At 40.4% G+C, this 18161-nt stretch overlaps 1 protein-coding gene across 2 annotated transcripts in view; it reads left to right on the top strand.

Moving 5' to 3' along the window:
- Window positions 1–18161, top strand: part of pnp5b (purine nucleoside phosphorylase 5b) — a 34152-nt gene that overhangs the window by 8544 nt on the left and 7447 nt on the right. Inside the window, exons 1-3 of one of the 2 annotated variants that reach the window (XM_022678896.2) lie at window positions 11479–11690; window positions 16046–16215; window positions 17713–17816. In XM_022678896.2, coding sequence (XP_022534617.1) covers window positions 11668–11690; window positions 16046–16215; window positions 17713–17816 — 297 coding nt within the window. In that variant the 5' untranslated portion in view covers window positions 11479–11667. Of the gene's footprint in view, window positions 1–11478; window positions 11691–16045; window positions 16216–17712; window positions 17817–18161 lie in introns of those variants that run through there. The other variant, XM_049476613.1, reaches the window with a different exon arrangement.

The following is an 18161-nucleotide window of genomic DNA, read 5'->3' as shown; positions in this document are numbered from 1 at the left end:
TACTAAACAAAATACCTTAAAAATTATCCTTTTTTAATCCTTTTATCTGATAGTTGATTAGTTAAGCCTTTGAGAAAATACATTTTCCCACCTCAGGCATCAAATTCCAGTCAGTATTATGCATTTCTTCATTAATGTGCATTTCTGCAGTTTAACCCTATAAGAAACATGTTGACTTCTGTGTAATTATGATTTTAAAAAGATATTAAACTAAGTTCTTGTAGAACCCTAATGAGATGTCCCTTTTTATGGCCACTTATTCCTTGTAGAATTTATATTTTTAGAAAATACTCTCAATTTGACTACCAAACAGTTGATGGGTATTTTTTCACCTTCACATTCTATCCACTTTATGCATTAACAATAAGATTTTATTAGGCTAAAATACTGGGAATACTGTAAAACAATACTGGGTATGGCTGAAAACAAAGAACAGAGAGTATATTTTCATTTGTGCTTGATGGTGTAACTGGTCAACTTCAAAAGTGTCAAAAGTATTCCCATTAATTACTCTGTAGGTAGAAGAATAGATACTAGTATTTAAAATACTCCTGTAGAAGTTGAAGTATCAACTCAAGCTTTTTACTCTTTAAGTAAAAGTGTAAAGTACTGGTTTCAAAACTACTTAAAGTATAAAAGTAAAAGTAATGTAAGGGTTAAAAATGCCAATAAGAACAAAAACTTTTTTTGCCGCGCAACTATATAGTCCCCTATATATTCCTATAGTGCACACATTTTTCTAAAACATTTTTCTAAAAGCCATAATGACTATAATGTTCTATTAAAATGTTAATGTTGATAATATAATTTGGGATTTTGCACTAAGCTGCTCCCTGTTTCAGCTGCATGTATGCTCATTGTAAATGAATGTATTTTAGTAGAATGTAAATATATAAAAGCTATTAAAGTTTAGTTGGACTGGAGTTTGTCTGGAGTTCTCCTGAGTCTCTGCACGAATCATCTTCATACTAGGCTACATATGTCTGCTATGTTCTTGCTGGAGTGTGTAGGGGGGGACATGTGCAGGTGTGATGGATCACAGTATAAACCAATAGGGAGTCTGAATATATGGTATATGGTACATGGTATATGTTTATGCTTCTCATCCAATCACAATCAGATTCACTCTATCTGGATGGAGAGATTTATCTGGATACGGGTTTTATTGAAAGAGGAGAAGCCGGAATGAAAACGAGCTGAAATGAAATAGGAGGAACAAGGCTGTTTTTAAAATGTAAGGAGTAGAAAGTTCAGATACTTGTGTGAAAATGTAAGAAGTAGAAGTAAAAATTTGTTTTAAAAAACAAGCCGAGTGGTCCAGCGGTCTAAAGTGCTGCCACTATGAGCGGGAGGTCGCAGGTTCGAACCCCGGCTCATGCAGCTCAGAGGGAGCAAAATTGGCCCTGCTCCCTCCAGGTGGGTAGATGGCGCTCTCTCCCCACATCACTCCTATGGTGATGTCTGCAGCACAGGGCGTCTGTGAGCTGACGTATCAGAACCGAGTTGCTGCGCATTACTCTGAGCGTGCTGGCTGCTCGGCAATGCTGCATCAGCAGCAGCTCGAAAAGAAGCGGTGGCTGACTTCACATGTATCGGAGGAAGCATGTGCTAGTCTTCACCCTCCTGGTGTGTTGGGGCATCACTAGTGATAGGGGGAGTCCTAATGAGTGGGTTGGGTAATTGGCTGTGTAAATTGGGGAGAAAATGGGAAAAATTAGAAATAAAATTATAAGAAAAAACAAGTACTCCAGTAAAGTATAGATAACCAAACATTTCTGCCTACATGCCAAACCTACATGCCTCTTCTTTAACCTGAGCATGCTGGTCGACCATCATGATTAAGCTGGTTTTACCTTGGCTAAGCTATAACCAGCAAGCTGGACAACCAGCATGAACAAAATCCAATGTAACCTACACAATGTTGGTTAACAGCTGGTTAACCAACTACAAAGCTTACCAGCACTGGAAATGTTTTCACCTGGATGACCAGCTTTTCTTCCATTTTAACGACATACTTAGACCAAACCAGAAGACCAACCTAGACTATCAGAGACCAGTTACAAGCAAATGCTTGTTTTTTATTTAGCAGGGTTCTGAATAACGAGTCTGTAAATCATAGTTAAAGCTGCTAAAGCCTTTGAAAAACACTCATTTACTGAGTTACAAAGTGCAGCTTATTTCTGAGGTTTCTGAGGCTAAAAACGCGGTAAACTCTTTAAAAAAACTACAGTGACAAATCCTGCCCAGTTCAGTTTCTTTGTTTACTTGTTTATTTATCTCATCAATCTCTTCATTTATTATTTACTTCCTTTGTGCGTTTCCTTTCTTGGGTTTTGGCTGATCTGTAGCCCATGGCTTCGGTGAATAGGTTGGCAGAGCACGTTTATCCGCATGGCTACCAGATCAGGCAAACTCAATGGAAGCAGAAAGGATCGGAAGCAAGGAAGTTTCGAACCATTCGGACACGGCCAACGTGTCAAGGCAACTCTCTCGCTCTCTCTCCCGCTGTTCCCTGCTCCAGAACTTCCTCTGCCGGTGGTCTGAGAGCCCTATAGAGGCCGGACAGAACGTTCTCTCATTCACAAAAGACGGTGGAGGCCGTGAGCAGCATAAAGACTGCGGTACAGAGCGACAGAGAGAGAGAGTGACACAGCATTCATTAATTAGGGAGAGAGAGAGATAAAGAGGTGAGGCATGAATCAATACATTGTTTTTGTACATGTCTACGTTATTACTAGTATTAATTACTTCTCTTGTACCCTTACATACCAAAAGCCACTGGAAAGGGCCTCGTATTGCAGTCCATGTCTTTTCTCATGCTCCATGAAAGCTAAAAAACACTACACTACCTAAAGAGTACATCCAACTTCAATCTCAGTGTGTTTCCTGCTCTTAGCAGTTTGCAAAATGCATGTCAGTGGTGTAGCTTAAGATATTAAATAATTAGATGTCCATAAAAATTTGAACATATTTTGTATCATTCTAAAGTGGGTAGCATGATTATAGTATGTAAGAGATTTGTGTTGGCCATCCACTAGCCTGTCATCAGTGGTCAACCTCTAACCAAAGGACCAATCTCAGTTGGATGTTTTCAGTTACTGGACTGTTCTTAACCCAGCAGTGAAACTGACTTTACATTGACAGTCTGCCAAGTAGCCTAAAACCTAGTCTAAATGGCAATACTTTTCAATTAACGAGGTTCAGTGGACTAACAGACCCCCAAGTTGCCTTATATCTGCCTTAAATTATGGTATTTTTTCAAATAAAAGAGTGAATGGAGGTGACAAACCCCCAATTACCCTAATATCTGGCCTTAATGGCGGTACATTTGTAAGAAAGCGGCATATGCCGCCAACCACCAGCAGAGGGCCTGGACACTGCGGTGGAGGAGCTGGTGGATCTGGGGCAAAAAACTCCAAGTCCCAGAATCCCCAGCGGTAATTAGTTCAAATCAGGCTCAGCTGTGAACACAGCTTAAAAACCCCAGCCAAACCTCAGTTCACCATCACACCTTTGTAGAGGGGTGACCGGTAACAGTGGGTACAAAAGAAAAAGATTAGAAAGAAAAGAACTCTTAAAAGAAGCCACAAAAAAGGAGAGATCATAAAAGAAACAAAGGCTCACAAAAAAAGAGATCTTAAAAGAAGCCACAAAAAAAGAAAAGATCTTAAAAGAAATAAAGGCTCACAAAAAAAAGAAATATTGAAAGAAGCCACAAAAAAAGATCTCAAAAGAAACAAAGGCTCACAAAAAAAGCCTATTTTCAAGAAGTCTTTCTTAAGTTTCTTAAAGTTTGATTTAATTTCCTTTGTTTGAGCCATGCCATGTGGCAGCAGATCCTTTGTTTGATTTTCCCGCCCTTTTTCTTCACTGCCACATTTAAGGCCCTCATCCAAAGCCACTGCGCACACTCTAAGTAGTGCAGTGGTAGCACACCCGTCTGCAGTTACAAAGGTTGGGAGTTTAAACCCCGGTTCAAGCACACCATCAAACCAACTGCACACACATACAGACACATCAGTAATATCAAATATAATATTACCAATAAATAATAAGACTAATAAATAAGCAAATAAAAATAAATAAGTAAATAAAATAACTCTGCATTTGAGTCCACCTCCCCCACTAAACCGTAACAACATTTCAATTTAAAGGGGTGAAGGGGAGGTGACAGATCCACATATAGCTTAATATCCTACCTAAACTGTGGTACTTTACATTTCAATGGGGTGAAAGGGGGTAACAGATCCACAAGTAGCCTAATATCTAGTCTAAATAGTGGTACTTCACATTGGAAGGGGTGTAAGGGGGCTGATAGACCCACAAGTGCCCTAATATCTGGCCTAAATGGTGGTACTTTTCAATTTGAGGGGGTGAAAGGGGGTGACAGATCTACAAGTAGCTTAATATCCTACCTAAACTGTGGTACTTTACATTTGAATGGAGTGAAAGGGGGTGACAGATCTACAAGTAGCTTAATATCCTAAACCATAGGTCGGCAATAGGCGGCCCGCGGGCCAGATGCGGCCCGCAAGCAAGAAACATCTGGCCCGTGAGGTTGAACTATAATGAAAAAAAAAAATCGGACTGTCCGTCTCAAAAATGCTCTTTATTTAGAAACTTAATTTTCCAAAACAGAAAAATTTATTAAAGATTTTTTGATAGAGCCACGGGCTGTTAGATAACTGCTAGCTTCTTTATTCTGTTTTTTTTTTTTTTATTCGTTATATCATATATCGTTTATTCAGGTATATCATTAATAGTGCCCCCAATGGTCAGTCCACAGATTTCACCCACATCAGCCCACTTGAATGTCTGCTTGTCATTTTAAGAGCGCCCTCCCGCCACCGCGCCCGCCAATCACCCCCCCCCCCCCCCCCCCCCCCCCGCCAAGTGCTTGTGGCCCGCCATGTAATGGCTTGGAAAAAATCTGGCCCGCGGCCAAACTTAATTGCCGACCCCTGTCCTAAACCATAGTACTTAACATTGGAAGGGGTGTAAGGGGGCTGACAGACCCACAAGTGCCCTAATATCCGGCCTAAATGACAGTACTTTTCAATTTGAAGGGGTGACAGACCCCCCCAAGTAGCTTAATATCTTACCTAAATGTTGGTACTTTACATGAATGGATGAAAGGGTGGGTGACAGATCCACAAGTGCCTTAATATCTGGCCTAAATTATGTTATTTTTCAATTTAAATGGGTGAAAGGGGCTGACAGATGCACAAGTAGCTTAATATCTGGCCTAAATGCAGACATCCCAAGTTGCAAAAGTTGATTTCAGGGAGGTCACTGATGAAGATAGTTTTATCTTTTTCCTCTGCTTTCCCTGCCTCTGCCATGATCTGCTTTCTCTCACTGAATGGGAGGGGGGAAAAACATTGCCCACCCACACTAAAAACTGATTGGCTGTCTTGCAGACTCTTTGCAGAGAACAGGCCAATCAGAACCCTCTCTGTTTTCTCTCTCTCATTCCCACACGCGATTAGAGAAAAAAAGTCTGTGGCCTGTGTGCGCGTTTGGGGCGCTCGTTCTGAATTCTGGGAGATTATATGTGACTCGCGGGCATCAGGGAGCCACTACCCAAATGCGGGAGACTCCCACAGCTTCAGGGAGACTTGGTTTGTCTGTAAATGGGTGTACATTAGGCTGGAAGCAGCCTAATATCTGGCCTCAGAGGTGGTACTTTTCATTGGAAGGTTTACAGGGGGGCTAACAGGCACCCAAATAGCCCAATATCTGGCCTATGATGGTAAATTTCAGGGGGTTTAGCCAGACAAACCAAGTCTCCCTGAAGCTCCGGGAGTCTCCCGCATTTCGGTAGTGGCTCCCTGATGCCCGCGAGTCACATATAATCTCCCGGAATTCAGAACGAGTGCCCCAAGAGTGCACTGCACACAAACGCGCACACAGGCCACAGACTTTTTTTCTCTAATCGCGTGTGGGAAGGGAGAGAGAAAACAGAGAGGGTTTTGATTGGCCTGTTCTCTTCAAAGAGTCTGTGAGACAGCCAATCAGTTTTTAGTGTGGGCGGGCAGTATATCTGGCCTCAGTGGTGGTACTTTTCATTGGAAGGGGTGCAGCGGGGCTAAAAGACTCACAATTTGCCCAATTTCTGGCCTGTGATGATACATTTCAGGGGGTCTAGCAGAGATTTATTTAGTCTAATATCTGGCCTATATGGTGATACTTTCAATTGAATTGGGTGAATGAGGTTGACAGACCCTCCCCCAAGTAGTGTAATATCCTGTCTAAATAGTGGTACTTTACATTGTAAGGGATGCAAGGGGCTGAAAAAATGAAAGTAGCCTAATATCTTGCCTATGATACATACATTATGATACATGGTACATTTCAGGGGGTCTGGCAGATATTCATTTAGCTTAATATCTGACCTAAGATGTTGTTTGTTGTACTCTTCAGTTAAAGAGGTGGGAGAGCAGCCTAATATCTTGCCTTAGTGGTGGTACTTTACATTCGAAGTGGTGGTGGGCTGATAGACCCCTCAAGCAGCCTAGTATCTGGCCTCAGTGGTGGTACTTTTACATTGGAAGATCTGCAGGGGCTAACGGACCCCCAAGTAATCTGCCTTACATGATGGTACTTTCAAATGAAGGATTACTTTACATTGGAGGCTGACAGACTGCCAAGTACCCTAATATGTGTCTTAAATGGTGGTACCTTACGTTAAATAAGGGGGGATGGGTTGACAGGCCCCCCAAAAGCCTAATACTACTACAGCCTACAATAATCTCACATAGGTACCATTTAAGCCACATGGGCATTATCATTGGGTGGTGTTTAGTCTATGGTGGTTTTAAAGTTGTATATTGTACGTATTAGCCAAAATACCCCCGTTACACACACACACACACACACACACACTTAAAAAAGGACATGACAAGGTCAAATGTTGTCCCATACCTGTTCCTTTAAAATAAACACACATTTAACACACACACACACACACTAGACTACACACAGGAAGAAAGCGATGAGAACTGCCTAAACTGTTTATTTAAGAGGAACTAATCACTATGTTCTGTTATGTCTCTCTCTTTCTCTCTCCCTCTTTCTCTCTCACACACACTCTCTTTCTCTCTCCCTTTCTCACCCCCTTTTTCATTCTCATTCTCCTTGTCATTCCCTCTCTCTTCCTCTCTCCCCCTCTCTGTCTGTCTTTCACTCTCTCATTCCATCTCTCGTCCTCTCTCCCTCTCTCACACACACTCTCTCTCCCTCTCTCATCTTCTCTCTCGTTCTCTCTCTCACACACACACTCTCTCTCAGTTCAGTTCAATTCAACATGGCTTTATTGGCATGAACGTAATAAGCAACACTGTTACCAAAGCATACAACAGAAAAAAAAGTAAAATAAAAATTACATACATACAATTACCACAATAGAACTTGAGTTATTTACAGGGTTAACAATTATTAAGTTGGCTTGTCAAAGCCAACTTATAGTTCTTCTTATTCTTCTTATTATTATTATTCTTCTACGCTAAAATTTCTCAACGCTACTCCTCCTACAGTTTTCGAGCTAGAACCACCAAACTTCACAGGATGGTAGAACCCATAGCCACTTAAGTTGCTTGTGCTTTTCTAAGCGATCGGAGAACCAGGGTTCTAGCACGGTTCCGTCAAAGTCACTTTTTTCCCCATAGACTTCCATTCACACTTTTTTCAAACTGCTGTAAAAGTCACAATTTTCAAGCTAGAATCACGAAATTCACAAGACATACAGAACTTGCAGAGACGTTTCAGACGATATGCTGATCTCACCGATACGATTTACGGTTTTCGTAAAAGTATCGTACGAACTTTCCCCATAGGAATGAATGGGCGGAATGTTGGCCATCTCACACACACCAGCCGATCCTGCGCACGGCCCCCCTCTCTGCCCTGCTCCTCAGTACTGTATCTGTATGGAGAAGAGACTGCTGAACACAACCCACACCAGAACCAATACCACACTACACACACCACACACACACACCACACATACACCACACCACACACACTTCAAACCACACATACCCCACACCACACACACTCCACATCACACATACCACACACTTCACACCCCACACCACACACACTCCACACACTCACCACACGACACACAGTCCACTCCCCACACTCACTCCACACCACACATACTCCACACCACACAAACTCCACAGTCCACACCACACACACACCCCACACCACACACAGTCTACACCCCACACTACACACACTCCACACCACACCCTACACACATTCCACACCACACATACCACACACCAAACACACTCCACCCCACACACTCCACACCACACATACCCCACACCAAACACACTCCACACCAAACACACCCCACACCACACACAGTCTACACCCCACACTACACACACTCCACACCACACCCTACACACATTCCACACCACACATACCCCACACCAAACACACTCCACCCCACACACACTACACACCACACATACCCCACACCAAACACACTCCACACCAAACACACCCCACACCACACACAGTCTACACCCCACACTACACACACTCCACACCACACCCTACACACATTCCACACCACACATACCCCACACCAAACACACTCCACCCCACACACACTACACACCACACACACCCCACACCACACACAGTCTACACCCCACACTACACACACTCCACACCACACCCTACACACATTCCACACCACACATACCCCACACCAAACACACTCCACCCCACACACCACACATACCCCACACCACACACACTTCAAACCACACATACCCCACACCACACACAATCCACACCACACAAACCCCACACCACACACACTTTAAACCACACACACTCCACAGCTCACATACCCCACACCACACACACTCCACCCCACACATACCACACACAATTCACACAACACCACACATTCCACACCACACATACCCCACACCACACACACTTTAAACCACACACACACTCGATAGCTCATATACCCCACACCACACACACTTCACACCACACATACCCCACACCCCACACACTCCATACCACACACACACTCCACAGCTCACATACCTCACACCACGCACACTCCACCCCAAACATACCACACACTTCACACCCCACACCACACATACCCCACACTCTCCATACCACACACACACTCCACAGCTCACATACCCCACACCATACACACTCCACCCCCACACATACCACACACACTTCACACCCCACACCACACATACCCCACACTCTCCATAACACACACACACTCCACAGCTCACATACCCCACACCATACACACTCCACCCCACACACACTTCACACCACACATACCCCACACCACACACACTCCACACCTGACACAAACCCCACACTCCACCACACATACACCACACCACACACACTCCACACCACACATACTCCACACACCACACCACACTCTCTACACACCACACCACACACACTCCACACCTGATACACACAACTCACCCCACACTCCACCACACATACACCACACTCCACACCACATTCCAAACACACCACACCAAACACACTCCACAACCCACTCCACACCCCACACACTCCACACCACACACACACTACACAACTTAGTAACTATTTGACAAGCCAACTTAAAGTTCGTTCACGAACTTTGCCTTTTCTAGTTATTAATGATAATTTACAAAAAAACAAGTGTGTGGAGACTAATATAAATTAGTATATTAAAATATCAGAAATTTGTTATAATAAATTATACTATGTGTATATATATTCTCTCTCTCTCTCTCTCTCTCTATCTCTCTCTCTCTCTCTCTCTCTCTCTCTCTCTCTCTCTCTCTCTGACACACACACACACACCACCCAGACTTCTGTGAGTCATACCAAACAAGGGCACACTATGTACTGAAGCCACGCCGTGTTCTTTTCTGCACTTGCCACATAATTTTCAGCAATTACAGCGATGAACACGGTCACACTGCATTCCTTTATTTCCTCACATTCACAAAAACGGGGAACTTTATTATGTAGAGATCGTGAAGGAAGTGAGCTCACTTTTTAAACATTATTCCACTCCCAGAGGAATCGACTCGTTTGAACTGAATCGTTTTTTAGTGATATGGCTCGTTCCTATTCACGAGTCCAGAGTAAACCGCATTTTTGTCGTAGCTAATTGTCTATCAATAATCAAATGGAAAACGTGGGAAACGATTGATCGGCGAATAGACTCGTTTGAACTGATTCTGTGTAGTTGAATCATTCCAAGTGATTCACGAGTCCAGAAGAAAACACATTTTCTGGTAATTGTTTAGGCAACGTAGCCACGTACCCCTGCTGTACGTAAAACAAGTTATAGTAGAATAATAATCGATTATAGATAAGTAAAATGTTGGAAAATTATTAAAGCCTGCTATATGCTTTGGTATTATTCCACAGCGGAAGGAATCGGTTCGTTTGAACCGATTCCTTTCACTGACGTCGCTCGGACAGATTCGCGAGTCCAGTGGAAACCGCCTTTTTGTGGTTTCTAGGCAACGCTACACATATCGTGCTTAATACTTATTACTTAATAAGAATCGAATCGAGGTGAAAATGAGAGTAAAAATGAAAAAAAGAGAATTAATCTCTGTATTAAATGTGCATCTCGTTCGTGACAGTTCAGTTATTTTCAGTAGCACTACTGGAACCGAAATGTTTTCTTTTTGCGGTATCTAGGCAACGACTGCCCTGTTGTGTCCCGTATGTTGAAGTGGTTAAAAGTGACGTTTTATATTTTGGTTTGTAAATAGTAATAATAAAAAAAAAAAAAATAAAAAAAAAAATAAAAAAATAATAATAATAATCATTTATTTATTTGTTTATTTATTTATTATTATTATTATTTGAATTTCCACACAAATACCAATACAATAATACACACACACAACACACATTCATCAATAAAAATGAAGAAGCACACTTAGACCAATATATACATTTTTTTAATTGAAAAAGTTATATTTGTGTGTGTTTTTGTTGGCTTGTTGTTTTGCTAGGGTTTCTCATATAAGAATTTCATGTAAGGTTTAAAAATTGGATACTGTATAATAACGTGAATTAAAACGACCATATGTGCTGCTGGTGATAGTGATATCTAGCTAAATCAGTAGTGGGCAGTGGTTTCTCAGCCGTTAGAGCTTTTGATATACCCAGATTTGGTGGGCCAATCTTCTTACAATAGAATATTTTTATTTGTATTTTTTTTTTGCTCCTTATCTATCTTTTGGCCGCATGCTCTGCTTTAAAAATGTATCCCCAAGTGCAGTCACAAGGCCATGTGTCCAAACTTTACACACACACTGTACACACACACACGCACACACACACATTATTATTATGCATGAATGACCGTCAATGACACACATGCCCACAGCATCCATCCCCTAACCAACGCCCGCGCCCTCAGCCAATAGAATCGCTCGGCTGATGTGATGCAGGAGGAAGTGACTTAAATTTCTCCGCCAGACTCGGAAACTCCGCTCATTCTTCTCCGCGGAACGAGGGAAACAGACCGGGCTCAGCTCAAGTTCAGCTGCTTTTACCTCTCTAACCCCTCAGCTAATCATCCAGCAGCCTCCTTTCTTCTGTTATTGGAGATTTCAGCTTTAATTTAGACCTGCAATGTTTCCAGAGTCGCTTTCAGGGTGAGTCTGAGCAGCTTTTTAATGTATATGACTGTATCTTGTGATAGCTAGCCTAGATAAACTAACTAGGATTAAGTTACTATGTAGATAAAATCTTAATTGCTTGATCAATGGCCTGTATGTAGCTGTATCATGTGTTCTTTCCTCAAATATGTGACTCAAGAGGCTGAAAAGTGATGAAATACTGGTGTTTCCTCTGGACCATGTGTCCAGTGATGCTGGATGATGCAACATCTCAGCTTTCTAGTAGCCTATGATGTATAGTTTAGCTAGATGAGGCTTTATGTAATATGGGAATTAAATTGTTCCCTATATTACATTAAATGTTCTTATTATTATTATTTCTGATTTAGTCATATTTAGACTATACATTAATTCATTAGCTGGCTACTACAGTAATACTAGTCATTATGGCAGTAGCTACTGTAACTAGGTTAACTAGCTAGTAATAATGATCTGAACAGGTTTAGTTAAGTGCTGTTTGTGGTCCACATTTGGAGACCTGATGCCATCAAGCACCACCACCACCACGTGTGACGTAGATCTAGCTGTGGCAGGGACATGATTTCCACCACGTTTCACTGGAAACCTCTGTTTAAGGGGGAGGGGGAGCTCCACCTTACTCATCAGCATCTCTCAGACCACTGAATAGTAGTGCTAGCCCCACTGAAAAAGGGGAAATCACTGGGGATTCACTATTTAAACTGATGCAAATGTGTGCATTATTTATTTTATTTTATGAATAGCATGTTACACAAACACAGACTACATTTCTCCCAAATTCCAAACAAAAATATTTTTATTTAGAGCATTTATTTGCAGAAAATGAAAAAAATCAATATTTGGTGGAATAACCCTGGTTTTAAATTACAGTTTTCATGCATCTTGGCACGTTCTCCTCCACCAGTCTTACACACTGCTTTTGGATAACTTGATGCCTGCACTCCTGGTGCAACAATTCAAGCAGTTCAGCTTGGTTTGATGGTTTGTGATCATCCACCTTCCTCTTGATTATAGAGGTTTTCAATTCTGTAAAATCAAGGAAAACATCATTATAAGTGGTCTCTTATTTTTTTCCAGAGCTGTATGTGTGTAATACAGTAATTAGAGTTGCACAATGATACTGGAATAATATCAGTATCAGCCGATTATAGCCTTTTTCTAGAATCATCATTAATGGCCAATATGGTCAATTTTTCAAACCGATACTTGCTGACATATTTATTATTTAGTGTACACTGGAAAAGAACCAAGTAATGCTGGCTGCACTACTACTATTACTTTTATTAATTGCATTTTCTCTGTTTTAAAGGTAATTCGATTTGTTTTGTACTTTTGACTTGCATTACTTCTTATTTTTTTCATTATAGTTTCTTAAAACCTTCATTTAAACTTGTCTGCATTGAGTTTTTCCATCACTTTGAACTATGTCTTTGTTTAAAAGGTGCTATTCAAATTACCTTGCCCTTCCTGGCAGGTGTATTTATTGTATGGTAAAGGAAAAGGACCAAGCAATGCTGGCATTCGCACTGCTTCAGTTTGCTGACATTATAAAGTTATACCAGGGTGTGTAGTCTGTTTTATAAGTTAAAGGTTTCTATAGGGCTGAGTAATGATTTCTCCTCATACAGCACATATATATACTATATACTGTATTACAGTAATCCACTTGTCTGTCCCTATAGATCGGTTACATAAGAAGAAACATGTGATTGTGTTGGTGCATTAGCAAGTGAATCAATAGTAATTTGGATTTTTTTGGTCATTTATTTAATTTTAAATTAATACTACAGTAATAAACTAGCAGTTTGTTATGAAAATAACGTAAGGTGTAGTTTAAATAATTGCTGTAAACTGGTTTTAACGAGTACAGTGCGTCACACTGGGAGCGCTGTTGCCATGAGTGATGTAGCTGTGAATGGGACGTGATTTCCACCATGTTTCTGTGGGAACCTCTGTTTGGAGAGGGATGGGGCTTCACCTTACTCATCAGCATTTAAGACCACCCCTAGTGTGTTATGTAAGATATACATTAGGCCTGTTACATAAGGAGAAAGACGTAATTGTGTGTATATATGTATATCTTGTCAACATTAGTAAAATGTTACAGTATATATATATATATATATATATACAGACAGATGTAGAAATACTTTGCTGATGCAATATGTAATTTGTGTGAAAATAGTGTGCATACTTTCACATATTACATATTACATTACATATACATTAGTTTATTACTACAGTAATAAACTTATCATTATGGCAATACTGCAAGATGTAGAACTGGCTGTGGAGATTCTGGAGGCTGTGTGTGACATAGCTGTGGCTGGGACGTGATTTACACCATGTTCCTCTGGAAATCTCTGGGGGGAGATTCTCATCAGCATCTCAGACCACTGGAAGACCTCTGGTGTAGAATACATTATCCCTGCAGGAAAAGAGATGAGCTGACATGAAATCTTAAATAAAATCTTTAAAAATGGTCCACTATTTCCACATAAATTAAATATTGCATCAGCACAGTATTTCTACATCTGTCTGCCTGTTTTTTTTATCTGTCTGTCTGTCTTTTTATCTGTCTGTTAATCTATTATCATTTTCTTTAAGGTTAGCCAATATGCCACAAACATACATAATAATAACAACAAAACTCTTGTTAATATTGTAATAATATAAGCATTTCTGAGTTTTAATATGTCTCATGGATAGCCAGCCAAATATTTGTTTAATAAGAGTATTTATAAGCATGATTCAGCAGAAGAGGAATGCAAGCACTGTTAGCTTTATTTTCCCATGATATGAGACCAATGTTTACAGTAAATGATACGACATGAGCTAAAATACTGATTACCCTCTGTGACGTTAGGAGTGATTATGGCAATCACGTGTTTGTGTGTGTGTGTGTATGTGTGTGTGTGTGTGTGTTTTTGCCTGTGGGTGTGTGTGTGTGTTTTTGCCTGTGGGTGTGTGTGTGTGTGTGTGTGTGTGTGTGTGTGTCTGTGTGTGTGAATATGTGTGAGAGACAGAGTGTACATAAAAAGCAGAAGATAACTCTAGACTAGAATAGTTGACCACAGTGGTTAAATGTAGTTAAATGTGTATAGCAGTTCCATATGAACAAAGTATATTACATAAAATAACTACATTGATATGGCAAATGTCATGGGACCTAAGCCAGTGTCATGTTCCATGGAAGCTAAACAACGCTGCATTGATCTGTGGGATGTTTGTGTATGTGGTCTCCTGTAGGGGTGTGCCATATCATATGGATTTAAATAATATTGCCAAAATTACTAAATATGGTAAGCATGAAATATTGTGTATATTTTAGGGCCATATGGGCCAATATTCATTGTGTTGCAGTAATGAGTCTGCATTGAATATGGATATGAGTCACGATCATTACCACCAACTATATTAGCCTTCTATGGCATGCAGTATTTCCATGTACACACATAACACTGTGAATTAGTGAATGTTAAATGCTTGTAAATTTTCAGAAATTTAATTTTCCATCTAACTGGCACTCCCACTATCAGGGCTTGCTTGACTCACTATATAATTTACATCACCTTGCCATGAGCACGTCGGACCCTGTTCAGCCTCACTCACAAGATAACACCTCACAACTCATACTCATAGCTGTGATTATTCCCAAGTCATCCGCTGAGATCTTCATCTTGATGAACTGTTATGCATACTTCAATACCATATTTAATGGTATTTTTTTGCGATAACTATAATCTTGGCGATATGACAAAACACAGAATAAAAAAATATATGTTTTAAGAATACACTACTGCAACAAAATTAAAATTATTTTTTTTATTTCATTCAATAAGATATGGCACACCCCCTAACTGTGTAAGTCAATGATCCAAAATTTCATACTAATAATGCACTCCAAATATCTCCATATATCCAGGATTAAAGTAAAATAAAGGATACTGCACAGATATAATCTGTCTCTAGTAGATATATAACAGGAAATGAGAGCGCTTATTCAAAAATGTTGGCGATATTATTGCGTAAGATACGATATGGCACACCCCTAATCAAATGTGTTTAAAAATTCACCTTGACCTTTTGTTTTTTAAGTCTGACTGAACAGTTGTCTCACAGGAAAGGAAGGACACAGAGCTCAGGCTCTCTGGCTTTCTTTTGACTCAAACAAACACTATTTTATTCTGCCGTGTGATGAAACACCCTCGTTCACAACTGTCTGTCTTTTTTTCCCATGACGCACACAGTTCTTACAGTCTGTCTGCTTACTGGAGGTTACGCCACAGTTTGGTAAGCTCTGTTTACATTCTCTCTCTCTCTCTCTCTCTCTCTGTCTTGCTGTGCTTCAGGTACGGCTATGAGGAGTGCAAGGCGACCGCTGACTGGCTCCTGGATCAGGCTCCAGTGCGCCCCCTTGTGGGCATCGTGTGCGGCTCAGGCCTGGGGGGCTTGGCTGACATGCTGAAGGATCAGAAGATTTTCAACTACGGCGATATCCCCAACTTCCCCAAGAGCACAGGTGAGACTGGCAGAGCTTGTGAAGCTTTATAGAACATACATAAGGCCTTGTTTGGACGTGGATACGGATGTAGTGGGCGGGGTGTGTTGTTGTAAAGCTGTGGTTTTAAGTATTGCTACATTTTGAAGTTGCGATATGCCTTTCCTGTTGAACAATCAATATCAGTGTGACACTTCTTGCATTATTTGGTTTAAAATCTTGTACACTTGTTGGATAACACTGACATGCCACAAGTCATGGGACAGGAGCTAATATTCTCATGACTTCTCATGACTTTGACAAGCCATGTCGCAACTGAATCCAAAGAATGCAAAACTGACCTGCATGATATGAGAATGTTAAATGCACTATAAACCATCTCGCCATTTGGTGAACACTGGTTCAAACTCACAAGATAACATCTCACAACTTATACAGGTGTGTTTCATCCTAAGCCATTCCTTGATGAAACACATCAAGATTAATTTATTCTACTATACTACTGTATCCCTACTGTCCCTACTTTTATTGTGTCCGATCAAAGCCCTCAAATGGAGCTGTGATTGGTCAGGTTGCTCATAGAACACAGTAGAACACATTGTGATTGGTTAAATGACTCATTTGCTTAGTGACATATTTTAAAACCTCAATAGACTAGTGCTATTAATGCTATTAGCTAGCTAGGTAAGCAGGCTACTATAAAGAGCTATGGCTTGACTATTGTTATCCCTTTACTCGTTTTCACGTTAAACCAAGAAAATAACCAGTTCAGGGTTAATTAAGTCATAGCCAGAGAACCGGGTTTAGCTAGCTTGTGGTTTTTCTGATAATATTTATCTGACAAGATTGGCTAGCTGGGTAATAATAATATGGCTAGCCTCAGCTAGCTTGCTAGGCTACAGTCAGAGAATACTCACCTCTGAATGGTAAAAGAGCTAGCGCTTAGTGTGTTTAGTAGATAATGCTAATGCTGCTCCAGAAGTGCTAGTCAAGGTTAGAAGCAGGCTACAGGCTGATAATACTCACTTCTGAACGGCAAAAGAGCTAGCACTTAGCATGGTTAGTGGCTAATGCTAATACTGCTCCAGTCTCAGTGCTGGAGAACTAAACTGAAACTCCCTTATAACTCTGTAATTCAGCGGAGTGGCTATACTGCTCCTTAATACCTGACTGGTAAAATTTATACATAAGGTGTACCGGATTATAAAAGGCACTGACAATTTTTGGGAAAATAAAAGGATTTTAAGGGTGCCTTATAGTGCTAAAAATACGGTTTGCTGTTCATGATTGGCTGCCGCTTCTCACTCTGTGTGTGTGGATGAGTGCAGCGTGTAAACAGTAGTGTGTAAAACGTGATTGTTAAGCTTCCTTCATTCATTCACACCTCAGTATATAACAGATTGTAACCTTTGATTAACTCATAAATTGCAACAACCATTAATACTCACTTGTCAAACCTGTTTGTGTGTTTTAGTTATGTCACTGCTCTAACCTGTTGCTGTGCTGTGTGTCCTTTAGTGCATGGTCATGCTGGCCGGTTGGTGTTTGGCACTCTTAAAGGAAAGCCGTGTGTTTGCATGCAGGGAAGGTTCCACCTGTATGAAGGATATCCCATCCAAAAGGTGAATTTTTGCCAATGCTTCTTTCTAACTACCTAAACTCTGCAAAACTAGCAGAGGTTCCAGGACTTTTTTCCCTGATGGTATTACTCAGAAACCACTTAGCCAGTTTGCATTGCTTATAATGGAATTACTAAATAGTATTGCTTAGTGTATGATAAAAAAAAAAATAAATAAATAAATAAATAATATATATATATATATATATATATATATATATATATATATATATATATATATATATATATATATATATATATATATATATATATATATATATATATTTATTTATACTTCAGTTCTGAAAGTTTCTCCGATTTTTGCTATTTATATGTATATGTTTTAGTA

This window comes from Astyanax mexicanus, chromosome 4, assembly GCF_023375975.1.
Source record: "Astyanax mexicanus isolate ESR-SI-001 chromosome 4, AstMex3_surface, whole genome shotgun sequence".
In the NCBI taxonomy this organism is placed as follows: domain Eukaryota; kingdom Metazoa; phylum Chordata; class Actinopteri; order Characiformes; family Acestrorhamphidae; genus Astyanax; species Astyanax mexicanus.
The sequence above is the reverse complement of the archived record's forward strand: the minus strand, read 5'-3'. Positions and strand labels throughout refer to the sequence as shown.